This window comes from Mesoplodon mirus (assembly GCF_964341445.2).
Source record: "Mesoplodon mirus genome assembly, chromosome: 4".
NCBI lineage: Eukaryota > Metazoa > Chordata > Mammalia > Artiodactyla > Ziphiidae > Mesoplodon > Mesoplodon mirus.
Genome location: NC_138979.1, coordinates 63,120,380 through 63,145,949, shown reverse-complemented (window position 1 = coordinate 63,145,949; position 25,570 = coordinate 63,120,380). Strand labels below are relative to the sequence as shown.

The following is a 25,570-nucleotide window of genomic DNA, read 5'->3' as shown; positions in this document are numbered from 1 at the left end:
TAGAGAAGTTGGCAGCTTTTCAAGTTCTAGGGTTGAAGCTTCACAGAATAACTAATTTTCAAGGCTGTGAGTTTCCCACTCCAGCCATACCCACACTCAAACGTAGACATGATTTATGCTATAGCTAGACATCATTCTGGAGATTGTCTTTGCCTTTCCTCTCTACTATTTCTGATTATCCTTTAGTTGCTGCATATGAACTGACACATGAGTCAGATTTTTCCCCTGCTAGTAGCCCATGAGATCAGTGCTGCAAACCTGTCCCAGCTCCACCCAAACCCCTGGTCATACTCTCACCTCTGCCTTCCCACACGTGCCTGGAGCACTCCTGTCTTGCGTGAGCAGCTCTCCTCCCCCACAGCCTAGTTCAAATGTTAGCTTTTCTCCAACTTTCCCTGACTCTTTCCAGCAGTGTCCACTCCCTCAGTGCAATGTGGCTCTATAACAGAGGGCTCATACCCTCTGTTGGGGCTTCTTACACGTTCCTTTAACCATCCTTTTGGCGGTCTGGTTTCCTCTTGAGGCCAATCTTCATGTTCATTTTTGTGTCATGCTTTTCCATTTCTATCTCACCTTCCCCTTAGGTAGGATATAAAACATGTAACATGCTAATGTAAATATCTGTTGACTGATTGAATAAACTTTCCTTTAACCCTGTAATTCTGAAAGGAAGTGGAAGTTACGAATTTCCCCCACTCTGACTAGGAGCAAGTTCTTAGCATTGTTTCTAGAGGAAGTTTAGGGAGACTTTGCAGAATTCACCAAGCGTGAAGTAGATATGCTGACTCTGAAGGCATCAGATAGGCCTGATGTTACCAGATACATGCCTGACCATGGAGCTCACACCCCTTCTCCGTCCTCTGCCTGGTTACGGTTTCTTACCTGGTGTTTGGAGCAGCATCTTCTAAATTGAGTTGGTCTTTTCTGGGTCTACAGGGTAGGACCTCCCTTCACTTCATACAAGTTGGAGAAGTCCAGAGGACCAACAACAGGGGAGACTTTTACCCTGGCTCTGCTAGAAGATTGTTGACTGGTTGTTGTTGAGATTGAAGGGCAGTCAGTGATCAAGTACTCAAAGTCCCTTGGACAAAGATGGTACTAGACACTGCTCCCTGATCCCGTCCAGTGTCTTGCTAAGGATGTTAGTGTTGCCCTGTATTGGGCACTAATTCACCTACTCTGATCTTTGTGTGTTATCACTTTATCTGCTCCTGAGCAGGAGATTGTCAATACCTCTGGCCGCTTCATCATCATCAACAGGGAAAATTACACTGAGCTGAGCATCACAAACCTGCAGATCACAGAAGATCCTGGCGAGTATGAATGTAATGCTACCAACTCCATTGGCTCTGCCTCCGTTGTCACCGTCCTCAGGGTACGGAGCCACCTGGCCCCACTCTGGCCCTTCCTGGGAATTCTGGCGGAAATCATCATCCTTGTGGTGATCATTGTTGTGTATGAAAAGAGGAAGAGGCCAGATGAAGTTCCTGACGGTAAGAACATCCCTACAAAATAGCTGTACTGTTGGGGCTGGTTTCCAAGCCTTGGGGTGGTTTCCAAGCACCCAAAGAGGACTATAAGAATGTTGGGATTCAGTCCCAAAAGGAGAGAAGGAAAAATTCTTATACTGGTTCCTCACCCCCTACCCCTAAGATTAGCCACCTTGAGCTATAATTATTAGCTCTGTTCCTCCATGTGGGTGTTCTCCAACCCCAGTCCCATCTGCCCTTCAGGCCCCTTGTGGGGAATGGGCAGTTGTCAGTCTCTTTGTTCAGCTCTGTCCTCCTTCAATACAGATCATCAGGCAGATTGAGCTTGAGGAGAATCCAAGTCAAGCCTAGAAGCCACCCCAAGATCGCAGGCCACCTGGCCTTTCAGGCAGATTTAAGGTATCTAATTGGTTGTCACATGGTTGCCTGGTATAGCCCCTGTAGGTAACTGCCCCAGTCCAGTCAGACTGTTATTGGGAAAAGCCATTGGAACAAGCCACTTTTTGGTTCCCTTGGTTGGTCCCTTCAGAAGGTTTTCAAGGTTTGTGGTGAAGCAGGCCCCTGCCATTTGGCTTTTTTGTCTGTCTCACAGACAAGAATGGTGGAGAGCATCTGATGCATTACCACCCCCAGTTTAAGACAGATAGCTAAGCAGTAACACCCTCAAGCTGGCCCAGGGTCCGAGAAGGGAGTGGATAATAGCAAGACCACAGCCAATTGTTAGGCATTGGAAAGAATAAGAATCTTAGATGGTTAGACATGCTTAGAGTCAGAAAAGTTCCTGGAAGTTACGTTTTTTTGTTATGGATGTTCCATTTCTAACCCTGTGATTATAATGGGGGGCACTCCTGATGGAGACTCGCACCAGTAGTACTTCAGATTCCTCACTAGCTCCCCAGCCCCATCCTCTTGCCCTATAACAGCATCAGCGAAAACAAATTAATTGGCCAGCCAACCGTCACCACCACTTGCCTGTCACTGATTGGACTGGAAGGGTGTGCACCTAAACTCGGTGCCTTGGGTGATGGGGAGGATGCCAACTCCAGTGTGACTGTTCTGGGCCTGTGCTTGTGCACTGTGGTGCTGTACCCTGCCCCAGAGAGCTGTCTGTGTCCCTGTGGCTGGCCAGGACCCAGTGCTAGCCGTGTGTGTCAGCAGAGAATGCTAAGGGAGGTCTGGCGCTCCTCAGGAAGAGCGCAGCCCTGAAAGCATGCCAGTGGCTCCAGAGTCTCTGGAAGGACATGTTTGAGAGCAGCAGCCACCTCCCCTTCTTTTCCTTCCTTCTCAGCAGCTCCTAAGTCTCTCTGCCTGCACTAGGTAGAGCGAGTGTTGTAGTGAGGCTGGTGAAAATGTTATTTGGTGACACTAGCGATGTATGTGGGGAGACCTGGTGGACTTCCATCCAAATGTACATTCACCAGTGAACTAGATAGAGGAATGGGATGGACGTCAGTTGGAAGCAGATGGGCCTTTGTAAATACATGGGCTTGTGCCCTGCAACATAAGAGTGTCCTGGGATTTTTACTTTCTTTCTCTTGGGTCCATAGAACTGCTATTCTATGAAGCAAAAGTGCTTTCTTAGGATTTTCATATATGCATAATGCTTTTCTCTCTAAATTTCTCTTTCTTGTTGCAAATTAGGACTTCCAAGGCAGAGTACCTATGTCTAGATCTGAAAGTAAAGGGGGAGAGTTGCCTGTCAGTGTGTTTTCAGCGTTGGCTTATTAGAAGCAGTTATGCCTCACTCCTGAAAAGGGCTGAATGCTTTTGCTTTGCTAAATATCGCCTTTCTCAGCTTTTGCTTTGGAAAGATTGAGATGCAAAAAGTCAGTAGGAAAAGGTAAAAATGGGCTTCAAAACCTGACTTTTTACTTTCAGACAAGGCTGGCTGCCCCTCTCTTGGCAGAGTGACACATTGGCTTAGCCTGTCCTGTCAGAGGTTCCCGTTGTCTTTGCAGGAAGCCGGTTCAGTTACCAGGTTGCTATCCCAGCATATGTGGAAAAGACCATCAGGTTAGATTTGAGGAATGGTTAGTATTGGTTCTATCTGACAAGTGCAGGCACCTGCCCAGGGAAAGCAGCTATCTTTTTTTTTTAAGAGCTCCATGGCTGTTGAACACAAATGGGGACGAGTTTGTTATACAAGACACCTGTGGCCAGCAAATCTGAACAGCTTCCTGGAGGGAAAATACCTCTTTTAAGATAAATTATTATAGGCAGTGAATGAATCCTATGTGAAAGAGATGACTGCAGGGTAAGTGCAAAGTAAAACCTTCTTGCTCTAGTGTCTTAGAAGAATACTGTAATGCAAGCAGCTTTTACTTTGTTGTTGTTATTGAATTGGAGCGAAAAATCTGGAATGCTGGAATTATTGCAGTGTTTGCCTTCTCTCCATTCCCCTCCTGACAGCCAGCGCCGTCCAGGCTCCATTCTCTATCACATGCCCTTGCTCGAGCATTTCCATCCCATAGTTTTCTTCTTTGTCTTTCTGCCTCTTTTTCTCAGACTCCTCCCTAGTCCTGCCCTCCCCTTTTTTCTTCTCTCCTGGAAGTAATTTTTTTGAAAATTTGATTGTTCCTCCTTGAGTTTTCCTTATGCCGTGTCTTTTTCTTCTTTAGCCATTTTCCCCTCAACTCCTATGTAATTCACAAGAGCAAACTCACTTCATATGCTTTCCTCCCATATGCCCTTCTTCAAATTTACATATAGATATATGCATACACTCCTTTTTGGAATGAATGAGGAGGTACCTTATACCTGATACAGATTTAGAGTTTTAGAGGTGATGAATTTTTACCTATCAGACAACAGTTTGTAATTCTGTGTTGACTTATTTATACCATTGTGAAAATTGCTTTTTTTAAAAAATAAGCTGACATGCTTTTTCTCTGCCAAATGAATACACTATTATCAAGATATAGCAGTGATTTATTTCTGACTCACTGGATGTTTTTTATATGAAAAAAGTTCATATAAAACTCATAGTATTCATATTTGGGCAGTCTGTGAGTTTTTGGTAACTCGGCGCTGTACTAGAAAAGCACTAAGGGAACAATACAAAAGTATAAAAACACACAAAGTTAAACTTATATAGTTTAGCCTGAGTATGTTTCACTAGAAGAGCAAATATTGCTTTAGATTTCTCACATAGAAAATACTTAGGGTTAAGGTTTAGCTGCTTCCAGGGGGGGAAAAACAAAAGGCCCATGACTTTTTGTCTACTGGAGTATACTCAGGACATATTGTAAGTGAAACTTACATCTAAATCCCTTTTGGTCACTGTTACAGTGTCTTTGAGGATCGGTGCCCCAGTGGGTTGTCTTGTAGGTAGATTATCTGCATATCACCTTTAACCTTCAATGTTTTTAGTAACAGGTGAATTGTGGAGCCAAGTAAGGGCTTTGTTTTTTCAGTTTACTCACCTCCTGACTACATTCTCTGAAAATGTTAAATGATAATTCTCTAAAAAGACTAGACACAACTAGCATCCCTCTAGCCTTCCATCCACCTTACAGCTGGACATATGTTTGGAGCTCACCTTGTGTGTTGGTTCCCTGCTGACTGAACCCAGAGAGTGATTAGTGTGCTTTTAAGTCTTTTCCCAATACCCTGGTGAGATCGGGAGTGAACCTGCTTAGTTGCTGGGGCCTTCAGTTCTGCTGCACATTTTACTGACCTTGAATGAAAACAGTAGGAGCTGATTTAAGAGAAGTGCTGGCATCAAAAAGAGTTTTCCATTATCACGTTAGGGAGATAATTTTATAAGCAAATATAGGCACTCTTCCTTTAAGTTACTGGTATAAAAGATCCTTGAGGTTTTGTGGGAACCATTTTTAGTGGCTGTGATGTATCCAAACTTTTTAACACTTTAGAATTAAGAGCTAGTCTAATGTTCCAAAGTCAGTTAAATGGTCAAAACATTGGTAGCCTATGAAGCTTTACAAGAGGCCAGGAATGTTGGAAAAGGAATGTGACTTTTAAAAATGATATGCAAAACACACATGTTGTCTCTTAACCAGGGGTCATCTGGGTCAGTAACAAGCTACCTTATGAAGAAAATACAATAGGACTGAATAAGGAAGGAAATTGAAAATAATTGTTACTCTCTTCTGGGTTTAATGCTGCTCTGCTGAGAGCAGGCAAAATTTAAGTGGGTTTAGAAACCACAAAACCTCATCCTCAGTGAGATGAAGGCAGTGAAAAAGGAGCTTTGACCAGTCAACTTACTTTGACATTAAAGCCATCTTTTTGGAGGTGGTATTGTATCAGGTAATCTGTTATTTACTAGGCATTGCAGAGCACCCTTCCAGATTCTGAGGCGATGTAGGGGAATGAGGGCTCTAATGCATTCGGTTGGGAAGACAACATTCAGCTGAATGAATCAGTGTGTGCAACAGGTCCGCCAGGAACTTCACTCATAAGATGGATTCCAGAAGCATCTTGTTTCCACTCTCCCCCAGCCCTCTTCCTCTCATCTAGTCAGTGGCTGTGAGTAATACCCAGCTGGAGAGAACAGTCATTGTTTAAGCGGCTGTCTTTTGCCCTGAGGGTTTGGGGGTATGTTGATATTTGTCGGTTACTATGACTTCTTTTTTTTCCCCCCTCAATTGCATCAAACCCTTAAAACATGGTGGTAAGTGAGCGATATGCATGCTTTTGGAGTTTGTTTAATCTCCGCTTCAGTCTATACGATGCACAGTTCATAATGTTAACACTTTTCTTCAAGTTTACTTCATTCACTTTCACAACTAATTTGGATTTCAGTTTGCTGTTTAATCCTCATTTACTTTCATTTTCTTACCTTTTATCTGTAGTTCTGTTCTTTCCCTCTCTCCTGATTTCCTTGTTAGAGGTCAAGTTGTTTTTTTGTTTGACCTGTAAAGGGAGAGTGATGCTGCAGATAGTGATTCAGTCCAGGAAAGTGGGAGACTTGAGGCTCTTTTCCTTGTTCCTTATAAATGTGGAAGTGGATTTGGGGAGAGAGATGAAGGGGCTCGTGAGACGTAGGCACAAGTGTGAATAGCAACTGCTGCCACTTGCAGGCATGGCAGCTACTCCAGAGCCACTGTTGCTAGAACCCCTCATGCAGCCCTTTGCACGTTATCGGCTTGTTGGGCTGGAAAATGACGTCATTAGTCAGACACCAGGGCGTACATATATCCCCATTACTGAAGAAAGAAAAGCTCATGGTGTGAAGTGCTTGGGTTAGTGCTGAAGTGTCACGCTTTGAAAAGATTAGCTTGGCTATCGCGATTCCCTCTCCCCTTTTTTTCTCTTAAAATTGGGAGTAGATTGGTGATATTCTTGAATCAGCTATCTTGCTTTAGAATTTTGTGTTTTCGGGTGCACAGCCAGAGAGCACTAAAAATATTCTAAGTTTGCTCCTGTGTCCTTTCCTGTAAGTCCCAGAAGTGCTTAGTTCCTAGCATGTAGCTGAGCTGGCTTGGCCAGGATGCTGAGAGCGTTAGGGTGTTGTGGTGAGGGAGGATCTAGGCTGGGCTCGTGGGTCTCAGTACCTGGTACGTCTTTGTATATCTCCACTGTATACACAGCACACAGATGTCTTGGGTGTCTGAGTCTTAAGTTTGTTCTCTGTACTGTTCGATAGTGTACTATTGTTAGTAGTAGAATCCTGTGGACACTGGTGTGTTGCTAGCCTATTGTTCTGGCTAAATCACTGGTTTGTGGTTAGTTTTGTTTCTGTTTTGTTTTGTTGTTTTTTCTTTTTTTTGAAATCTTTTTTTGCTCCAGTCACTGTGTGTGCTGGCGGTGGCTTTGCCTCTCCGTTGCCTCAAAGGAACAGGTGGAGCAATGTCTCCCTCTGACAGACATTACTCCTGACGTGTGCTCCTGCAGATGCCTACACTGAGACTGTAATCTCCATAACTGCTTCATGTGCACCAAGCCCCCTTGTGGAATCCTGCTGAGAGTTTTTCTAGAAGCCTTCAGTTCTGAATCATTTAGTCTACCTGACGTTTGTAAAATAAAAAGAAACTAAGAGCACTTAACTTGTTTCCCCCACCTTTGTGGGCCTTAAAAAAAAAAAAATCTGTGTGTGTGTGTACAGACACACACACACACACACATACACAGACACATATATCCCTGATTACAGGGGACCAAGTTGCCTTTAGTTGAAACAGGAAGGAAAAACTTACAAATCAGAATCAGAAAAATACCAATTTAAGAAGGCACCTAAACTCAGATAATGTAAGCTTTTCGATTAAAAAGAAAAAAAAAAAACTCATGGCTCATCTGGGTTTGGGCTCTGGTTTTGGCCAGGGCACAAGAGTGAGCCAGTTTTTCTATCTGAAGTCTTTTCTAGAGGGAAGTCAGCACCATTCAGCTTTCCCTGGTCTGTCACAGAACATCCTCTGGTCTACCTACACTTGTTGCTGGCATAGCCTAGCCTGGCTGACCCAGTATTAGGTTGAACCATTGTGGCCTCCTCTATCTCATTCTCCAGACTAAAGACTCTCCTAAAGATTACAAAACAGCAAGAACAGTGTCCTTTGGGGAAGTGAGGATGTGTGGTTAAACATATAGAACATACACATCCATCTACGTTGCAGGATTGAGCCAAAACTATACATGCATTCACCACAAGAAAACAAACAGCAGGATTTTACAACTGAAATGTTGGTTTGTCTTCTCATCTATTTAAGAGTGAACCACTGGAACTTGGGGACAAGATGAGTATAATGATATTGCAGCCTATCTGTCCGCTACAGTTGCAGTTTTTCATGACAAGCATTCAAAGTGTTAACTAAAACCATTGAAACAACATACCTGCCATTAAAAACCTGAATCTAGAAATAATAACTCCATGAGTGTTTTGCACCTCCAGATGGAATGGCCTTGAATAAATGCTATGAATAGCCATGTTTGCCACTTGCCGTTTGCTGTTCTGTTAATCCTTATGCAGAGTCTCACAATTTTCTCCTTTCTTCTTCTGTCTCTCAATGGATTATTAAAAACTGAACACCTGTGTAGACGATGAACCAGCTGGGCCAATGTAAGTAGTTTATTTGACATTGATTCAGTAGTTTCTGGTTGGGTTATTTTGTATTTGCCGTTTAATCAAAGGGCTAGCTAAGACTGTAGGGGAAGACAGTGAGTGGAAACAGTGTTGCAGTGTAGACTTCTTAGCCAGACATGGAGTTGACTGATTGCCATTTGATTCCCAGGACAGGCTGTACAGTTTTTTTAGTAGCAATACAAAGTGGAATACCATGCAAAAAAAATGCTTAAAATTTGCACACCCCATATGTTTAAATTGATAATGTGGGGGAAATCACCAGTATATCTGAGACTTCAGGTTTTGTTAAAGTTAATTTCAAGCTCGACTATAGCATGGATAAACTGCCTGGCTCCATTAAATTGCGTGTATCCAAGAAACAAAATTGCAAATTTTGAATCAATCCAAGATTAGCAGAATCTCCTAGAGATGGGGACTAAGGAGCCAGAGGCAGGCAAACAGTGCCCAAATTATTAAGTGCTAGAGGGCACAGCACTGCCTGTATATAATTAAGTATCTTTTATTATTTGAGAAGAGACAGTGGTGTTGAGTAGAGAAAAAACTGCTATTTCACCTTGATAGTAATTATAGTTTACAAATCAAAGGGAAAGTTACCGGTATATTGTCTGCCTTGGGAGTCAAAAGGATCTATTAATTTAAGGTATGTAGGCACTTTACACAGGAATATTGATTGTGTATTAATATTGTGGAATAAAACTTCTTACTATACCAGGGATGGCAGTAAGTGGAAGACTCCCTGTATTTCCGTGTGTTATACTTTCAAAAGTTGCTACTGACCTTGAGTTTAACTCTTGTAAATGCAATTTTTCCTCCAAAGGAAAACCAACTCTACCAACAATCACAAAGATAAAAACTTGCGCCAGAGAAACACAAATTAAGTACTACTTGTAATGTAAGTATGGCCTTCTTTAGAAATTTTAAAAAATTATATTCACATGAATGTGCCTCTGTTGACCTTATTAAAAATTCTTCAATAGTTGGTGTTATGTTGAAAGATCTTTTAGTTGATTTCAAGAGCAGCCAGTACTGGTGGAACAAGTTGTCTCTCCAGTGTAGCAGCTGGAAAGGAAGATTTTCAGCTGAGCTCTTCCACTTATTTACATAAATGGTTTTCAGAATATGTAAGATGTTTCAAAACACCACTTTACTTACATCTTTAAAAAGAGGTAAAAATGAAATTGTCACCTTCTTAGGTGGATTATTCTCAGAGGCCAGTTGGTCCCACTTTGCTTCTGAGGGCAAGGCAAGAATGGTGGCCAGGCACAGCTGGGCTGGAGTACCTTCCGGTTAGGCACATGGAGATCAGAATTCCACACCGCATCCCTGAGCATGCATGCTGTTTGAACCAAAGCTTTGTTTTATAGGCACTTGGTGTAGTCTTAATAGTGCATATTCTCTTTCTAAATACTCTAATACTAAATATTTCTAAATACTCTTTCTTCACAGATCCTTAGGTTCCTGAAACTGGTGGCAACATGACCTGCTAAATTTTCTGCTTGTACCTCTTTGGTTCTTTCCCTTTCAAGTGAGCAGCACCATGATGACTGTCTAAAGCATGCCTTATTTAGCCTCTCCTGTAAGGGTGACCTAGCCAGGTACATTTTAAACAATGCTTCAGTGTAGAAGGTGTAAACTATTTTGGGCTTGATGTGCTGTGAATGTTGCTTTTTTTTTCCCCCCTTTGGTAGAATATTTAAATAGAAGTAAAAAGGTCCTCTGAGGATCAGATCATGCATGCACCGTTTTTTACTTAATGCAGCTGTTAAATTGGCAAAGCTCTAAAATGCACTGCTGCCATCTAGTGACACATTTTTGTAAAGTACAGCAAAACCTACAGATATATACAGTATATAAATATATATATATATTTATATTTTTGGGGGTGGGAGAAATCCAAAATAAAATAAATGCTTGTTTCATTTTTAAGCTGCTGATACTCATTCCTTACTGTATGTTGTCAGATGAGGAAACTTCAGTTCTGGTACATAAAGATGAGTAATATAAACTGAAATCTATAATTTTAAGGGCTTAACCTATGACTTTGATAAGAAGCTGGAACAGTCCACTGAATGGATATAATGAACTGCAGTATATATGTATGATTGCTTTTTAAGTGATTATTTTTTCTTTTGTTAAATCATGTAAATTCTTAAATCCTTTTGCACTGATGTGTTGAACCTAATTGTACATTCAATTAAGGCAAACTTTTATAATTTACCTTTTGTTTTCAATGACCTTGAAATGTTACAGCATGGTATACTATGCAACTAGTTATACTTTGAGGTTGACACTGTATTTTTTCATTGATTGAGTGTAGATTTTCACACCCGGCAGGGTTCTCACACGGTGCGTAATGGTAGATGCATGTACTTGTGTTTTGTGTAATTGTTGAAGTGCAATGATGTATAAAAACGTGGATTCACCTGTTTTTAAAAATAAAACTGATAAAAGGTGTTGGAATAATACTCTTTATTCTAGTATCTTCTCTAATCTTAGGAGGAAGCATTTTTTCCATTGCGCTGAAGTTCTTCAGTTCTGTATGTACATAGAATGTTAGTTGCTCAGCTCTGTCAGCTTTTTTAGTTCCTTTTCCACCTCTTCCACAAATGCTGGGAAATTCTGATCCATGAGGCACAAGCGTAGAAAGGGACCTAACTCTTCTGTGTTCCATGCAGATTGTTCATAGACCACGGGCAGCTTCTCTGATGCCAGGAGAGACTGTGGGGATTCCAGAAGAGTAGTTTATTAGAGATTACAGGAGAAAACAACAGCCTGAATAATAGAACACAGAAAAACTTTGCCTTAAGGAAAGAGCTGGGAAACAGACACGAAAAATTAGTGTCAATTAGCTTTGCAGAGTTCCTTTACATAATGTTTCTAAATGTACAAAGTGAGATAAACTTGTATCCTTAGGTATTTCAAGTATATTAATGAAACGATTTGCAAAGATCCTGCTTCAATGAAGAGTATGGTGCTGATAAGTTTGTGGATTGATAAAGCCTATTGATGAATGGACGCCACTAACTTAGTTCATCCTTTCCACCTTATAGGTGGAAGAATGGGTGCGAGCAGTTCATCATACGGAAACTGGGTTCTAAATGTAATACAGAGGTCACAAACTGACCATCCCAAGGGCACAATTATCTCGCTTTTTCTGGTCCTATCCGTGAGGCTTGACAAGTAGAGGCATGTATCCATCACCACAATCAAGACAGAACATTTCCACCACCCTCAGGAAGTTTCTCATGCTACCTGCTCTTGTCAGACCCTCAACCCTTGGCAACCATGATCTGTTTTCCATACCTTATAGTTTTGCCTTTTCCAGAACGTCATGTAATGTGTTTTTCACATGCTATTTGCCATTTGTATGCCTTCTTTGGTAACTTGTATTTTAACACCATTTGACTAAGCTGCCAATATTTAAATACTAGGAGAGTTCAAATAAAAGTCTAACCGAGCTTGGCTATTCGGAAGATAAGGCGACAGTGGATCCACAGTCCCATGTGACGAAGATGGCTCCAGCTCTGTGCGTGGTTCAATTACGTCTGGGCCTTTGATTCAGCCTTCTTATTCGCTCCTCATGTTAATTCTACTTAGGTAGGTGGTTTTCTACCCTTTCCATGGATGGCATGGTTTGGTATATATGTATACAACTGACATTTCTCTAGGAACTATCTATAATAGAACTTGACTTTTCTAAATTCAAACCAGACTGTATGTAAAGGTAGAAAGAAGAAAATGAAAGTAAAATGGAGCCCTGTTCTCCAGTGAGAGCCACTGTTAACATGTTAGTATATCTCCTTCCAAATTACGTTGTGTTTTTGCTACAAAAATCATGCATGCTATTTTGTAGCCTTTTAAAAACAATGTACTATGAATATCTTTCCATGTCAATAGATATAGACATCACTTTTAGTGACTACATTTTTATCGCGCCTGTGGTTACAGGTTACAGCACTCTTTAACCACTCAGTATCCTATTCGTGAATAATTACGTTTCCAATTTTACTATAAAAAACACTGAAAAACATCCTTGTATGTATATTTGTGTAGATGAAATGGTATTATAGGTAATAAGATACACAGTTAAATTTTATCTGTATTGCTGAGTTGCTCTCAAAGAGTTTTACCTAACTTATATTCAAAGAACAACTTGTCTAGAAGGTTAGAGCAAACAAGTAACATACCTGAGCTCCCAGCCTGGTGCTTTTTCTTTATACATGGTTCTTCTATATGATGTAAACAAACTGGGCTGAAGTACACCTTTTATAGCAACTGATACTTCCTGAATAAGGACATCACACACTGCCTTGCTCATGTTTTTTTCTGTGACTCAGCCACTCTGAATCAGTTAACCTGTAACCCCAGTGCAGATATGAGGCTACAAACTGGGCACTATAACGTCTGCCCCGTGACTGTCCATTTATTTTGAGTGAGTGGTGAGCCAGATGGAGAAAACACCTGTATTTTCTTTCTTACACCACTGTTAGCACAGTTTAATAGATAAATTAAAAAGGAAATTCGTCCTTGAATATTGATGAATTCCTTGCAGAATTCTGTGGTGTGGAAAGCATAGGCTGAGAGCCTGCTGTCGAGCACAGCAGGGAATGCAGCGAGGAGGAGACCATCTTCAGGAGCTCCCAGCAGAACAGGCCTCAGGAACCCTGAGCGAGCCTGAATGAACAGTTCTGCAGGAGTCTGTGGTAACAGCAAACTGCAAAGGGAGAGGGCATGTCCGAAAGCAGTTCTGTGGTAACAGAGTTGAATCCTCCCGGGTCTCCACACATCCTTAGCCCCCACAGAAACTATCCTTGATATGACTCCAAATTCATATTGATATTTGTCTTAGAAGAGTTTCCAAATTTCATTTCCAAAATTAAATTGAAATTCTTACCTGTATTCCTCTTTCTGGGATAGGTGGTGAATAAATTCTTTATCTCACACATTTAAAGGCTAACACTATAGACCACTCTTCATCTTTTATTTCCTCAGGAGAATAGCTCTTCAGTATGTGTCATCGTGTCTAATCTTACAAGGGTAGGTGGAGATGGCCTGTCTCTGTCTTTACCATCTTCTATAGCAACATTTTAAGTTACTGTTCTTAACTGGATTGAACAGAGGGATACAAATTCTTCAGGATCACTGTTTTTCCTGACATGAAAACTGAACATGGAAATAGGCCCTACCTGAGCTAACCAGGCCACTGAGGTCCTTCCTCTTGGAGTGCCTGTGCCAGCCGGTACCCACTGTTGCTGCTCCGGGTTCTGGTGTGACTGCAGTGAAACTACGTGCAATTAGGCGAATGGCTGAACAGGTCATTAAAGAAGTGGAAACACATGCATTCATGTTCAAAGAAAGAAAACATCAGTGAAAGTGGTAAGATTGTTGGTGTAGTCTGTCCTGGTTTAAGCTTGGCTGTTACTTGATTTACCACAGTAGAGGTACAGACAGAGTTTAAATCTGAGCCGCCTGCCCTGTGCCTGGTGTTCCTTACGTCTCATAGGCTGGCAGTGCTTTTTCTTGTCTGACACCGTGGTGTACTTCTGTCTTCAGAGGCCCAGCCCAGGACCATGTGTTGGGACTGGAGGGCAGTGGACATTGCCCAGCTTCTGATAATCATGATTTGTCACCTTCTAAAAATTATTACTCAAGTAATACATGTTCACCGTGAAAAAGGAAAATGGGAAAAAACCCTATAGTTGCAAGATAATCTTACATTTTTAATAAAAGTTTTAAAAAATCTCATTTTAGACATTCTGAGGGAATGAGTTCTTCTGTTAGTAAAATTCCTAGATATCTTCAACAATGTTTTGTGCCTACTGTGTACTAGACACTGGGGTGATAAAGGGAAGGGAGCCACAAAGAACAAGGTAGAGGTCCGGCCCTCAAGAACCTACAGCCCAGTAAGAACTTAGCAAGTAAAACAACAATTAGAATGCAACCCAGGAAGTGCTGGAATGGAGGTAAATAAGACCTAAGGCTTAGAGTGGAAGGGAGTACAGGAGGGGTGTGCGCGCCAAGCATGAAGGGTAGGAATGCTTTAGAGTCCAGCTGCTTCAAAGGAACCTGTTATAGGAGGTTTGTTCTCTAGCAGAACACAGGGGATGTTTTCTAGGCAAACGGAGTGAATAAGGTATAGAAGGAGGCCTGGAGGCGTAAGAGGCTCTGAGGGCTGCTTCTACCTAAAAGCATAAACCTTTCCAAGAGCCCCACCACTCCTCCTTCCTATAGCCACGTGTCTGCAGCCTGGTTATGTGTTGGATACATGTGGTGCTTGTAGTGTGCTAATCTCCAGACAGTTGTGAGCTAGTGGCGTCACTCAGGGAGAATCCAAGACCCTCCCTGGAAGGGGTCTCTATCAGCAGCATGTTCTGACTGCCAGAAGTAAATGTTCTACGTGGAAGCTGACTGTTGCTAGTTAGTGTGCATTAGCAGAAATGCATACCTGGAAGCATCAAAAATGGGGTGGCAGAGAGGAAGGAAAGAACAAAGAGAAAAGAAAACTAGTCAAGAATACTAAAATAAAAATGAGCAAAAAGGTAAGGGACTTCATGAGTCTAGACTCCTTAGGCAAGCCCCATTTCTCTATTTAGTTTCCTTATCTGGAAAAGTCGGACTCTAATGTTTCTTCCAGCTCTGATATTTGATGTTTTCCTAGGAGACCCATCAGTTCAGCTCACACTGTGTTCTTCAAACAACTGGGAAAGACACCAGCCAAAATTCATATGCCATACACACTGACCTATAGCCAAGTGTGATGGAAGCAGCTGAGGCTACTGGGGTGGCCCTAAGGATTGGACAGTCCTCTGCCCAAGTGCAGAGAGATGGAAGGTTCTGTGCACACAGGAACGAGTCCCTGGCCGCTTTCTGCCGGACTACTTGTGCTAACAGAGGAAAGAGTTCACCTAGGAACTGCCCCCCTCTCTGAGTAGGCTGGGTTGCCTTAGAAGCCCTCAGGTTGAGAAATACCTGGTTAGGCCACAATTAGAAAAATTAGAAGGCTGAGGAAAACAAAATAAGAGCCAGGAAGTGACTCAAGAACTTGAAATAGAAAGACATGGAATTATCTCTATTTGCAAAGAAGAGAATAGCTGTTTTAGACAAAATATATAGGCCAGAGCTTGCACCTCTTGAATTGGATTCTGAAAAAGGGAGCATGATAGCAAATCTGCACAGCAGCAGCTAAGGGCAAGCCTTAGGAGTTTTTGGCATTAGGAAGACTAGAATGTTGTAGGTAGGTAGTGCTTCAGAATGCCTGCATGCTGGTGAATTAACCCAGGAGCTTTATCTTGTCTCCTGCTCTGCAGCATCAGACACTCCCGTCTTACCATGGCCCTATTGACTCGTGAGTTCTTACCCTCGGTAATAACTGACCAGGATGCTCATTTGTTCATTTGCAAGGGAAGGCAGATCTGAAAGGGTAACAGCACTGGCAGTGACAGTAATAACGGATCATGTTCTTTAGGTGTTTGCCAGGTGTTGTCCTAGCTGCTATAGAAAGAATTTCAGTCTCACCATTTTACAGATGCGTGACGTGCATGAGATCACGTAGCTACTCATAGGGCTAGGATTCAAACCTAGATCATTTTGATTCCAAAGCCTGTGGTCTTTGCACCACACTGTGCCATCTCATCTACTCAGAACACCAAACTACAGATCAGAGGAAGACTTGAATAGAGAATCAAGAAAAAACAAAGTTTTGTCATAAGCAAGAAAGTACCTTATAATAAGCCATTCCATCCCATTTGTAGAGAGGAGATTCTTAAAGAATACAGCAGCAGCTGATGAGGCAAAACTGTTTTAAACTAGATCCAGGGTTTGTAAAAACGCCAGCTTTAGTGTTAAGACATGTTCACAACAAAAGTCATGCAGAAACAAATGAAGGGGAAGAATTCTAAAACATCAAAATCTGATTTGGCAAATTAAACAGTCAAGAAGAAATCATACAGTACTTGTTTAAAGAAAAACACTTTATGATAAATATTGTAAATCTATGTTTGCCCCAGATAAACTATGAAAAGAAAGTTGGTGATAAAACAGCAAAAGTGAATTGTCTTGGCCCAGTGAGTTTAAGGGGAACTTCCAGGATGAAGTGATGGAAAGCCAGGTTTGGAAAATCATTACTCAAAATAGAAAATAAGAAAACCCAGCTTGAAACTAGAATTTCATCCCAAGAGCAGAGGTAGCTTATGCTAGCAGCATGTGGGACTATGCCAAAGAAATGCTAGAATATGTACCTCGAGGAGAAATTCTGTAATTAAGATTCTCAAACTTTTATCACAAGACTCCTTTACACTCTTACAAACAGCTTTTGTTCTGAGTTACATGTGATATTTATCTGTTAGAAATTAAAACAAAAATTTTATTCATTTAAAACTTGTAAAACCATTATATATTAAAAACATTTTAATGAAAACTATATTTCCTAACAAAAGTATAATGACTTTTGCAAATCTCTTTAATATCTAGCTAGACTCTCCTATCCACTTCTGCACTCAATCTGCCGACACATGGTGTTCTGGTTGAAGTATATGAAGAAAATCCGGCTTCACACAGATATATAGATGGAAAGTTTTTTTTTTAAAATGGGTTTTTCAGGTAATTGTGGATATTCCTTGATATGACACCAAAACTCAACAAGTGGTAGTTTCTTAAAGGTTAGTTTCAAGGTAGAATCTGAAATCACAGCAAGGAATTTTTTATACTCTGTTATATTAAAATCCTTTGGTCTAAGCAATCTCTGTACTGTTTTCCATAGCAGTTGTACCAATTTACATTCCCACCAAGAGTGCACCAAGGGTTCTCTTTTCTCCACATCTTGTCTTTTGCATAATAGCCATTCTGACAGGTGTGAGGATATCTCATTGTGTTTTTTTTATCGTTTTATTTTTATTCAAACATGAATAAGTACAAAATAATACAAAATACATGAAGACATAAATGATACATTGATCACTTGAGTATCCACTATTAATTTTAATAAAAAACAGCATTAACTTTGAAGTCATTCTCATTAATGTTTTTTTAAACTTTTTATTTTATATTGGAGAAGCGATATATGATATTTGTCTTTCTCTGACTTCACTCAGTATGGCAATTTCTAGGTCCATCCATGTTGCTGCAAAAGGGCATTATTTCATTCTTTTTAATGGCTGAGTAATAGTTCATTGTATATATGACCACATCTTCTTTATTCATTCCCCTGTAGATGGACATTTAGGTTGCTTCCATGTCTTGGCTATTGTAAACAGCGCTACAGTGAACACTGGGGTGCATGTATCCTTTAGGACTATGTTTGTCTCCAGATACATGCCCAGGAGTGGGATTGGAGGATCATATGGTAGCTCTATTTTTAGTTTTTTAAGGAACCTCCATACGGTTCTCCACAGTGGCTGTATCAATTTACATTCCCACCAACAGTGCAAGAGGGCTCCCTTTTCTCCAACCCTCTCCAGCATTTGTTGCTTGTAGATTCTCTGATGTTGCCCATTCTAACTGGTGTGAGTTGATACCTCATTGTAGTTTTGATTTGCATTTCTCTAATAATTAGTGATGTTGAGCAGCTTTTCATGTGCTTCTTGGCCATCTGTATGTCTTCTTTGGAGAAATGTCTATTTAGGTCTTCTGCCCATTTTTGGATTGGGTTGTTTGTTTTTATAATATAGAGCTGCATGAGCCGTTTATATATTTTGGAGATTAATCCCTTGTCCGTTGATTCGTTTGCAAATATTTTCTCCCATTCTGAGGGTTGCCTTTTCGTCTTGTTTATGGTTTACTTTGCTGTGCAAAAGCTTTGAAGTTTCATTAGGTCCCACTTGTTTACTTTTGTTTTTATTTCCATTACTCTAGGAGGTGGATCAAAAAAGATCTTGCTGTGATTTATGTCAAAGAATGTTCTTCCTATGTTTTCCTCTAAGAGTTTTATAGTGTCTGGTCTTACATTTAGGTCTCTAATCCATTTTGAGTATATTTTTGTGTATGGTGTTAGGGAGTGTTCTAATTTCATTCTTTTACATGTAGCTGTCCAGTTTTCCCAGCACCACTTATTGAAGACACTGTCTTTTCTCCATTGTATATCTTTGCTTCCTTTGTCATAGATTAGTTGACCATAGGTGCATGGGTTTATCTCTGGGCTTTCTATCTTGTTCTAGTGATCTGTGTTTCTGTTTTTGTGCCAGTACCATATTGTCTTGATTACTGTAGCTTTGTAGTATAGTCTGAAGTCAGGGAGTCTGATTTCTCCAGCTCCGTTTTTTTCCTTCAAGGCTGCTTTGGCTATTCGGGGTCTTTTATGTCTCCATACAAATTTTAAGATGACTTGTTCTAGTTCCGTAAAAAATGCCATTGGTAATTTGATAGGGATTGCATTGAATCTGTAGATTGCTTTGGGTAGTAGACTCATTTTCACAATACTGACTCTTCCAATCCAGGAACATGGTATATCTCTCCATCTGTTGGTATCATCTTTAATTTCTTTCATCAGTATCTTATGGTTTTCTGCATACAGGTCTTTTGTCTCCCTAGGTAGATTTATTCCTAGGTATTTTATTCTTTTTGTTGCAAAGGTAAATGGGAGTGTTTCCATAATTTCTCTTTCAGATTTTTCATCATTAGTGTATAGGGATGCAAGAGATTTCTGTGCATTAATTTTGCATCCTGCAACTTTACCAAATTCATTGATTAGCTCTAGTAGTTTTCTGGTGGCATTTTTAGGATTCTCTATAGTATCATGTCATCTGCAAACAGTGACAGTTTTACTTCTTCTTTTCCAATTTGTATTCCTTTTATTTATTTTTCTTCTCTGTTTGCTGTGGCTAGGACTTCCAAAACTATGTTGAATAGCGGTGAGAGTGGACATCCTTGTCTCGTTCCTGATCTTAGAGGAAATGCTTTCAGTTTTTCACCGTTGAGAATGATGTTTGCTGTGGGTTTGTTGTATATGGCCTTTATTATGTTGAGGTACCTTCCCTCTGTGCCCACTTTCTGGAGACTTTTATCATAATTGGGTGTTGAATTTTGTCAGAAGCTTTTTCTGCATCTATTGAGATGATCATATGGTTTTTCTCCTTCAATTTGTTAATATGGTGTATCACATTGATTGATTTGTGTATATTGAAGAACTCTTGCATCCCTGGGATAAATCCCACTTGATCATGGTGTATAATCCCTTTTAATGTGTTGTTGGATTCTGTTTGCTAGTATTTTGTTGAGGGTTTTTGCATCTATATTCATCAGTGATATTGGTCTGTAATTTTCTTTTTTGGAGTGTCTTTGTCTGGTTTTGGTTATCAGGGTGATGGTGGCCTCATAGAATGAGTTTGGGAGTGTTCCTTCCTCTGTAGTTTTTTGGAAGAGTTTGAGAAGGATGGGTGTTAGCTCTTTTCTAAATGTTTGATAGAATTCACCTGTGAAGCCATCAGGTCCTGGGCTTTTGTTTGTTGGAAGATTTTTAATCACAGTTTCAATTTCATTATTTGTGATTGGTCTGTTCATATTTTCTGTTTCTTCCTGGTTCAGTCTTGGAAGGTGATACCTTTCTAAGAATTTGTCCATTTCTTCCAGGTTGTCCATTTTATTGGCATAGAGTTGCTTGTAGTAGTGTCTTAGGATGCTTTGTATTTCTGCAGTGTCTGTTGTAACTTTTCCTTTTTCATTTCTAATTTTATTGATTTGAGTCCTCTCCCTTTTTCTTGATGAGTCTGGCTAATGGTTTATCAATTTTGTTTCTCTTCTGAAAGAACCAGCTTATAGTTTTATTAATATTTGCTATTGTTTTCTTTGTTTCTATTTCATTTATTTCTGCTCTGATCTTTATGATTTCTTTCCTTCTGCTAACTTTGGGTTTTGTTTGTTCTTCTTTTTCTAGTTCCTTTAGGTGTAAGGTTAGATTGTTTACTTGAGATTTTTCTTGTTTCTTGAGGTAGGCTTGTATAGCTATAAACTTCCCTCTTAGAACTGCTTTTGCTGCATCCCATAGGTTTTGGATTGTTGTGTTTTCATTGTCATTTGTCTCTAGGTATTTTTTTATTTCCTCTTTGATTTCGTCAGTGATCTCTTGGTTATTTAGTAACGTATTGTTTAGCCTTCATGTGTTTGTGTTTTCTACGTTTTTTCCCCTGTAATTCATTTCTAAACTCATAGCGTTGTGGTCAGAAAAGATGCTTCAAATGATTTCAGTTTTCTTAAATTTACTGAGGCTTCATTTGTGACCCAAGATGTGATCTATCCTGGAGAATGTTCCGTGCACACTTGAGAAGTGTATTCTGCTGGTTTGGGATGGAATATCCTATAAATATCAGTTAAACCTATCTCGTCTATTGTGTCATTTAAAGCTTCTGTTTCCTTATTTATTTTCATTTTGGATGATCTGTCCATTGGTGTGAGGTGTTAAAGTCCCCCACTATTATTGTGTTACTGTCGACTTCCTCTTTTATAGCTGTTAGCAGTTGCCTTATGTATTGAGGTGCTCCTGTGTTGGGTGCATATATAATTGTTGTATCTTCTTCTTGGATTGATCCCTTGATCATTATGTGGTGTCCTTCCTCGTCTCTTGTAACATTCTTTATTTTAAAGTCTATTTTATCTGATATGAGTGTAGCTACTCCAGCTTTCTTTTGATTTCCATTTGCATGGAATATCTTTTTCCATCCCCTCACTTTCAGTCTGTATGTGTCCCTAGGTCTGAAGTGGGTCTCTTGTAGACAGCGTGTATATATGGGTCTTATTTTTGTATCCATTCAGCAAGCCTGTGTCTTTTGGTTGGAGCATTTAATCCATTCACATTTAAGGTAATTATTGATATGTTCCTGTGACCATTTTCTTAATTGTTTTGGGTTTTTTTTTTTTTTTTGTAGATCCTTTTCTGCTTTGTGTTTCCCACTTAGAGAAGTTCCTTTAGCATTTGTTGTAGAGCTGGTTTGGTGGTGCTAAATTCTCTTAGCTTTTGCTTGTCTGTAAAGCTTTTGATTTCTCCATGGAATCTGAATGAGATCCTTGCCAGGTAGAGTAATCTTGTTTGTAGGTTCTTCCCTTTCATCACTTTAAGTATATCATGCCACTCCCTTCTGGCTTGTAGCATTTCTGCTGAGAAATCAGCTGTTAACCTTATGGGAGTTTCCTTGTATGTTATTTGTCGTTTTTCCCTTCCTGCTTTCAATAATTTTTCTTTGTCTTTAATTTTTGCCAATTTGATTACTCTGTGTCTCGGCGTGTTTCTCCTTGGGTTTATCCTGCCTGGGACTCTCTGTGCTTCCTGGACTTGTGTGACTGTTTCCTTTCCCCTGTTGGGCAAGTTTCCAGCTATTATCTCTTCAAATATTTTCTCAAGTCCTTTCTCTCACTCTTCTCCTTCTGGGACGTCTACAATGTGAATGTTGGTGCATTTAATGTTGTCCCAGAGATCTCTTAGACTATCTTCATTTCTTTTCATTCTTTTTTCTTTACTCTGTTCCACAGCAGTGATTTCCACCATCCTGTCTTCCAGATCATTTATCTGTTCTTCTGCCTCAGTTATTCTGCTATTGATTCCTTCTAGTATATTTTTCATTTCAGTTATTATATTGTTCATCTCTGCTTGTTTTTTCTTTAGTTCTTCTAGGTCTTTGTTAAACATTTCTTGCATCTTCTCAATCCTTGCCTCCATTCTTTTTCCGAGATCCTGGATCATCTTCCCTATCATTCTGAATTCTTTTTCCAGAAGGTTGCCTGTTTCCACTTCACTTAGTTGTTTTTCTGGGGTTTTATCTTGTTCCTTCATCTGGGACATAATCCTCTGCTGTTACATTTCGTCTTTCTATGACTGTGGTTTTCTTTCTGCAAGGTGTAGGATTGTAGTTCTTCTTGCTTCTGCTGTCTTCCCTCTGGTGGGTGAGGCTATCTAAGAGGCTTGTGCAAGCATCCTGATGGGAGGGACTGGTGGTGGGTAGAGCTGGGTCTTTTTGCTCTGGTGGGCAGGGCCTGCTCAGTAAAACTTTAATCTGTCTGTCTGCTGATGGGTGGGGCTGTGTTCTCTCCCTGTTGGTTGTTTGGCCTGAGACAGCCCAGCACTGGCGCCTACAGGCTGTTTGATGGGGCTAATGGTGGCCTCTGTTAGGGTTCATGGCAGTGAGTACTTCCCAGAGCCGCTGCTGCCAGTGTCTTTGTCCCCACAGTGAGCCACAGCCACCCCTCCCCCACCTCTGCAGGAGACCCTCCAATAGTAGCAGGTAGGTCTGGCCCAGTCTCTTGTGGGGTCACTGCTTTTTCCGCCAGGGTCCTGGTGCGCACAGGACTTTGTGTGCCCTCCAAGAGTGGATTTTCTGTTTCCCTCAGTCCTGTGGAAGTCCTGCAGTCAAATCCCACTGGCCTTCAAAGCCAGATTCTCTGGGGACTCTTCCTCCCGTTGCTGGACCCCCAGGCTGGGAAGCCTGAAGTGGGGCTCAGAACTTTCGCTCCAGTGGACAAGCTTCTGTGGTATAATTGCTTTCCACTTTGTGGGTTGCCCACCTGGTGGGTATTGGATTTGATTTTATTGCAGTTGGGCCCCTCCTACCGTCTTGTTGTGGCTTCTCCTTTGTCTTTGGATATAGGGTATCATTTTTGGTAGGTTCCAGCATTTTTTTGTCTGGTTGTTCAGCTGTTAGTTGTGATTCTGGTGTTCTCGTAAGAAGGGGTGACAGCACATCCTTCTCCACCATCTTGAGCTTGAATTGTGGTTTTGATCTGCATTTCCCTGATGATGAGTGATGCTAAGCATCTTTCCATGTGTCTGTCGGCCATCCATACATCTTTGGAAGATCTGTTCAGGTTCTCTGCTCATTTTGTAATTATTTTTTTAATGTTGATTTGTATGAGCTCTTTGTGTATTTTGAATATTAACCCCTTATCAGATATATCGTTTGCAAATATCTTCTCCCATTCAGTACGCAGCCTTTTAATTTTGTTAATAGTTTCCCTTGCTGTGCAACAGCTTTTTTACTTTGATGTCCCATTTGTTTAGTTTTGCTTTTGTTTCCCTTGCTTGAGGAGATAGACCCATAAAAATATTGGTAGAACTGATGTCAAAGAGTGCACTGCCTATGTTTTCTTCTAGGAGTTTTATGGTTTCAGGTCTTACATATAAGTCTTTAATGCATGTTGATTTTATTTTTGTATATGGTATGAAAAAGTAGTCCAGTTTTCCCAACACCATTTATTGAAGAGAAATTAAAAACAGAACTAGCGTATGATACAGCAATTCCACTCTGGGTATTTTTCCAAAGAAAACAAAAACACTAATTCAAAAAGATACATGCACCCCTATGTTCACTGCAGCATTATTCACAGTAGCCAGGATATGGAAGAAAAGTAACCCTAAGTGTCTATTGATAGATGAGTGGACAAAGAGGATGTGGTACAAACACGCATATATACAAACGAATATTACTCAGCCATAAAAAAGAATGAAATCTTGTCATCTGTGACAACATGGATGGACTCGGAGGATATTATGCTGAAAGAAGTAAGTCAGAGAAAGACAAATACTTTATGATTTCACTTACATGTGGAATCTAAGAAACAAATGAACAAAAAAAACGAACAGATTCATAGATACAGGGAACAAACAGATGGTTACCAGAGGAGATGGGGAAGGAGAACGAGTGAAATAGGTGAGGGAGATTAACGGGTACAAAAGTAAATAAATAAATAGAATCCATTAGTCTGTTTTGCACTTTGAAAAATTTGTTGTGATCTTTTTACTTTTTTTATTTTTGGCTGCGTTGCACCTTTGTTGCTGCGTGCAGGCTTTCTCTGGTTGCAGCGAGCAGGGGCTACTCTTCGTTGCAGTGCGTGGGCTTCTCATTGCGGTGGCTTCTCAATGTGCAGCACAGGCTCTAGGCGCGTGGGCTTCAGCAGTCGCAGCACATGGGCCCTAGAGCGTGCAGGCTTCAGTAGTTGCAGCACGTGGGGTCAGTAGTTGCGGTGCGCGGGCTCCAGGGCACGCAGGCTCAGTAGTTGTGGTGCACGGGCTTAGCTGCTCCGTGGCATGTGGCATCTTCCTGGGATCGAACCCATGTCCCCTGCATCGGCAGGTGTATTCTTAACCACTGCACCACCAGGGAAGTCCCTATTTTGCTCTTTGGGTCTTTCATCCATGCATGATTTTGTAGCATCATGTATTTGTCACTTGAAAAATACTGGTTCGCTGGACTATACAGATCTCCCAAATGTTGAAACATTTTGTCAATTATTTTAAAAATCACGTTCATTAGTAGTACCATCAGGAAGGTCTTCTGGGTTAGGAAGCTGTGAAGCTCAAGTGGCAGATAGAAGTTTTCCAGGATTCTAATTTTCACTCGAAAAGCTTATTTCATCATTATCGATAAATACTATCAGTTGTTTTCTTAAAATGACAGGCTCACTTCATTCGAGAAAATGTCACCAGACACCCAAATCTGAATAACCAGAGTTTGTCCGTTGTTCAAGTAATAACGGTGTTCCATGAAGGAAGAGGTGGTTCAGCACCCAATGCATTCATACAGGTGCTTTCCCAGGAGAAAGCCATTGTGCTTCAGAATACAGATGGTTTTGTTAGTTGGTTCTTACTTCAGTGACCAGTGAAAAACCTGACTGCGTACAGTTGGATGCCACTGCCTTGATCTGTGCTAAGGTGACAGCAGGTTTACTCACAATGCTTTTGTCCCATTAACACAAATATCCATAGAGCAAAAGGGCAAATAACATCTTAATATTATTACAGAAATACTGTGGACTTTGTGGACCATTTATTTTTGCTTTGGTTGCCCTTGCCTGAGGTGCATGGAAAGATGCTCAACATCACTCATCATCAGGGAAATGCAAATCAAACCACAAGATATTACCTCACAACTGTCAGAATGGCTGTCATCAAAAAGACAAGAAGTAATAAGTGTCAGTGAGGATGTGGAGAAAAGAACTCATGCACAGTTGGTGGGAATGTAAATTGGTAGCTACTATGCAAAACAGTAAGGGAGTTCCACAAAAAATTAAAAATGGAACTACCATATGATCTAGTAATTCCACTCTGGGTATTTATCCGAAGAAA

General features: G+C 40.6%; 2 protein-coding genes across 2 annotated transcripts in view; one reads left to right on the top strand and one right to left on the bottom strand.

Annotated features, from left to right (window-relative positions):
* Window positions 1–10,992, top strand: part of NPTN (neuroplastin) — a 55,396-nt gene extending 44,404 nt beyond the window's left edge. The window contains exons 5-8 of the mRNA XM_082619135.1: window positions 1,220–1,493; window positions 8,484–8,505; window positions 9,347–9,421; window positions 9,976–10,992. Coding sequence (XP_082475261.1) covers window positions 1,220–1,493; window positions 8,484–8,505; window positions 9,347–9,407 — 357 coding nt within the window. The 3' untranslated portion in view covers window positions 9,408–9,421; window positions 9,976–10,992. The remainder of the gene's footprint in view (window positions 1–1,219; window positions 1,494–8,483; window positions 8,506–9,346; window positions 9,422–9,975) is intronic.
* A 77-nt stretch (window positions 10,993–11,069) lies between these two features.
* Window positions 11,070–25,570, bottom strand: part of REC114 (REC114 meiotic recombination protein) — a gene marked incomplete at its 5' end in the record, with an annotated part of 112,716 nt that continues 98,215 nt past the window's right edge. Inside the window, 2 exons of the mRNA XM_082619136.1 lie at window positions 11,070–11,247; window positions 13,716–13,802. Coding sequence (XP_082475262.1) covers window positions 11,083–11,247; window positions 13,716–13,802 — 252 coding nt within the window. The 3' untranslated portion in view covers window positions 11,070–11,082. The remainder of the gene's footprint in view (window positions 11,248–13,715; window positions 13,803–25,570) is intronic.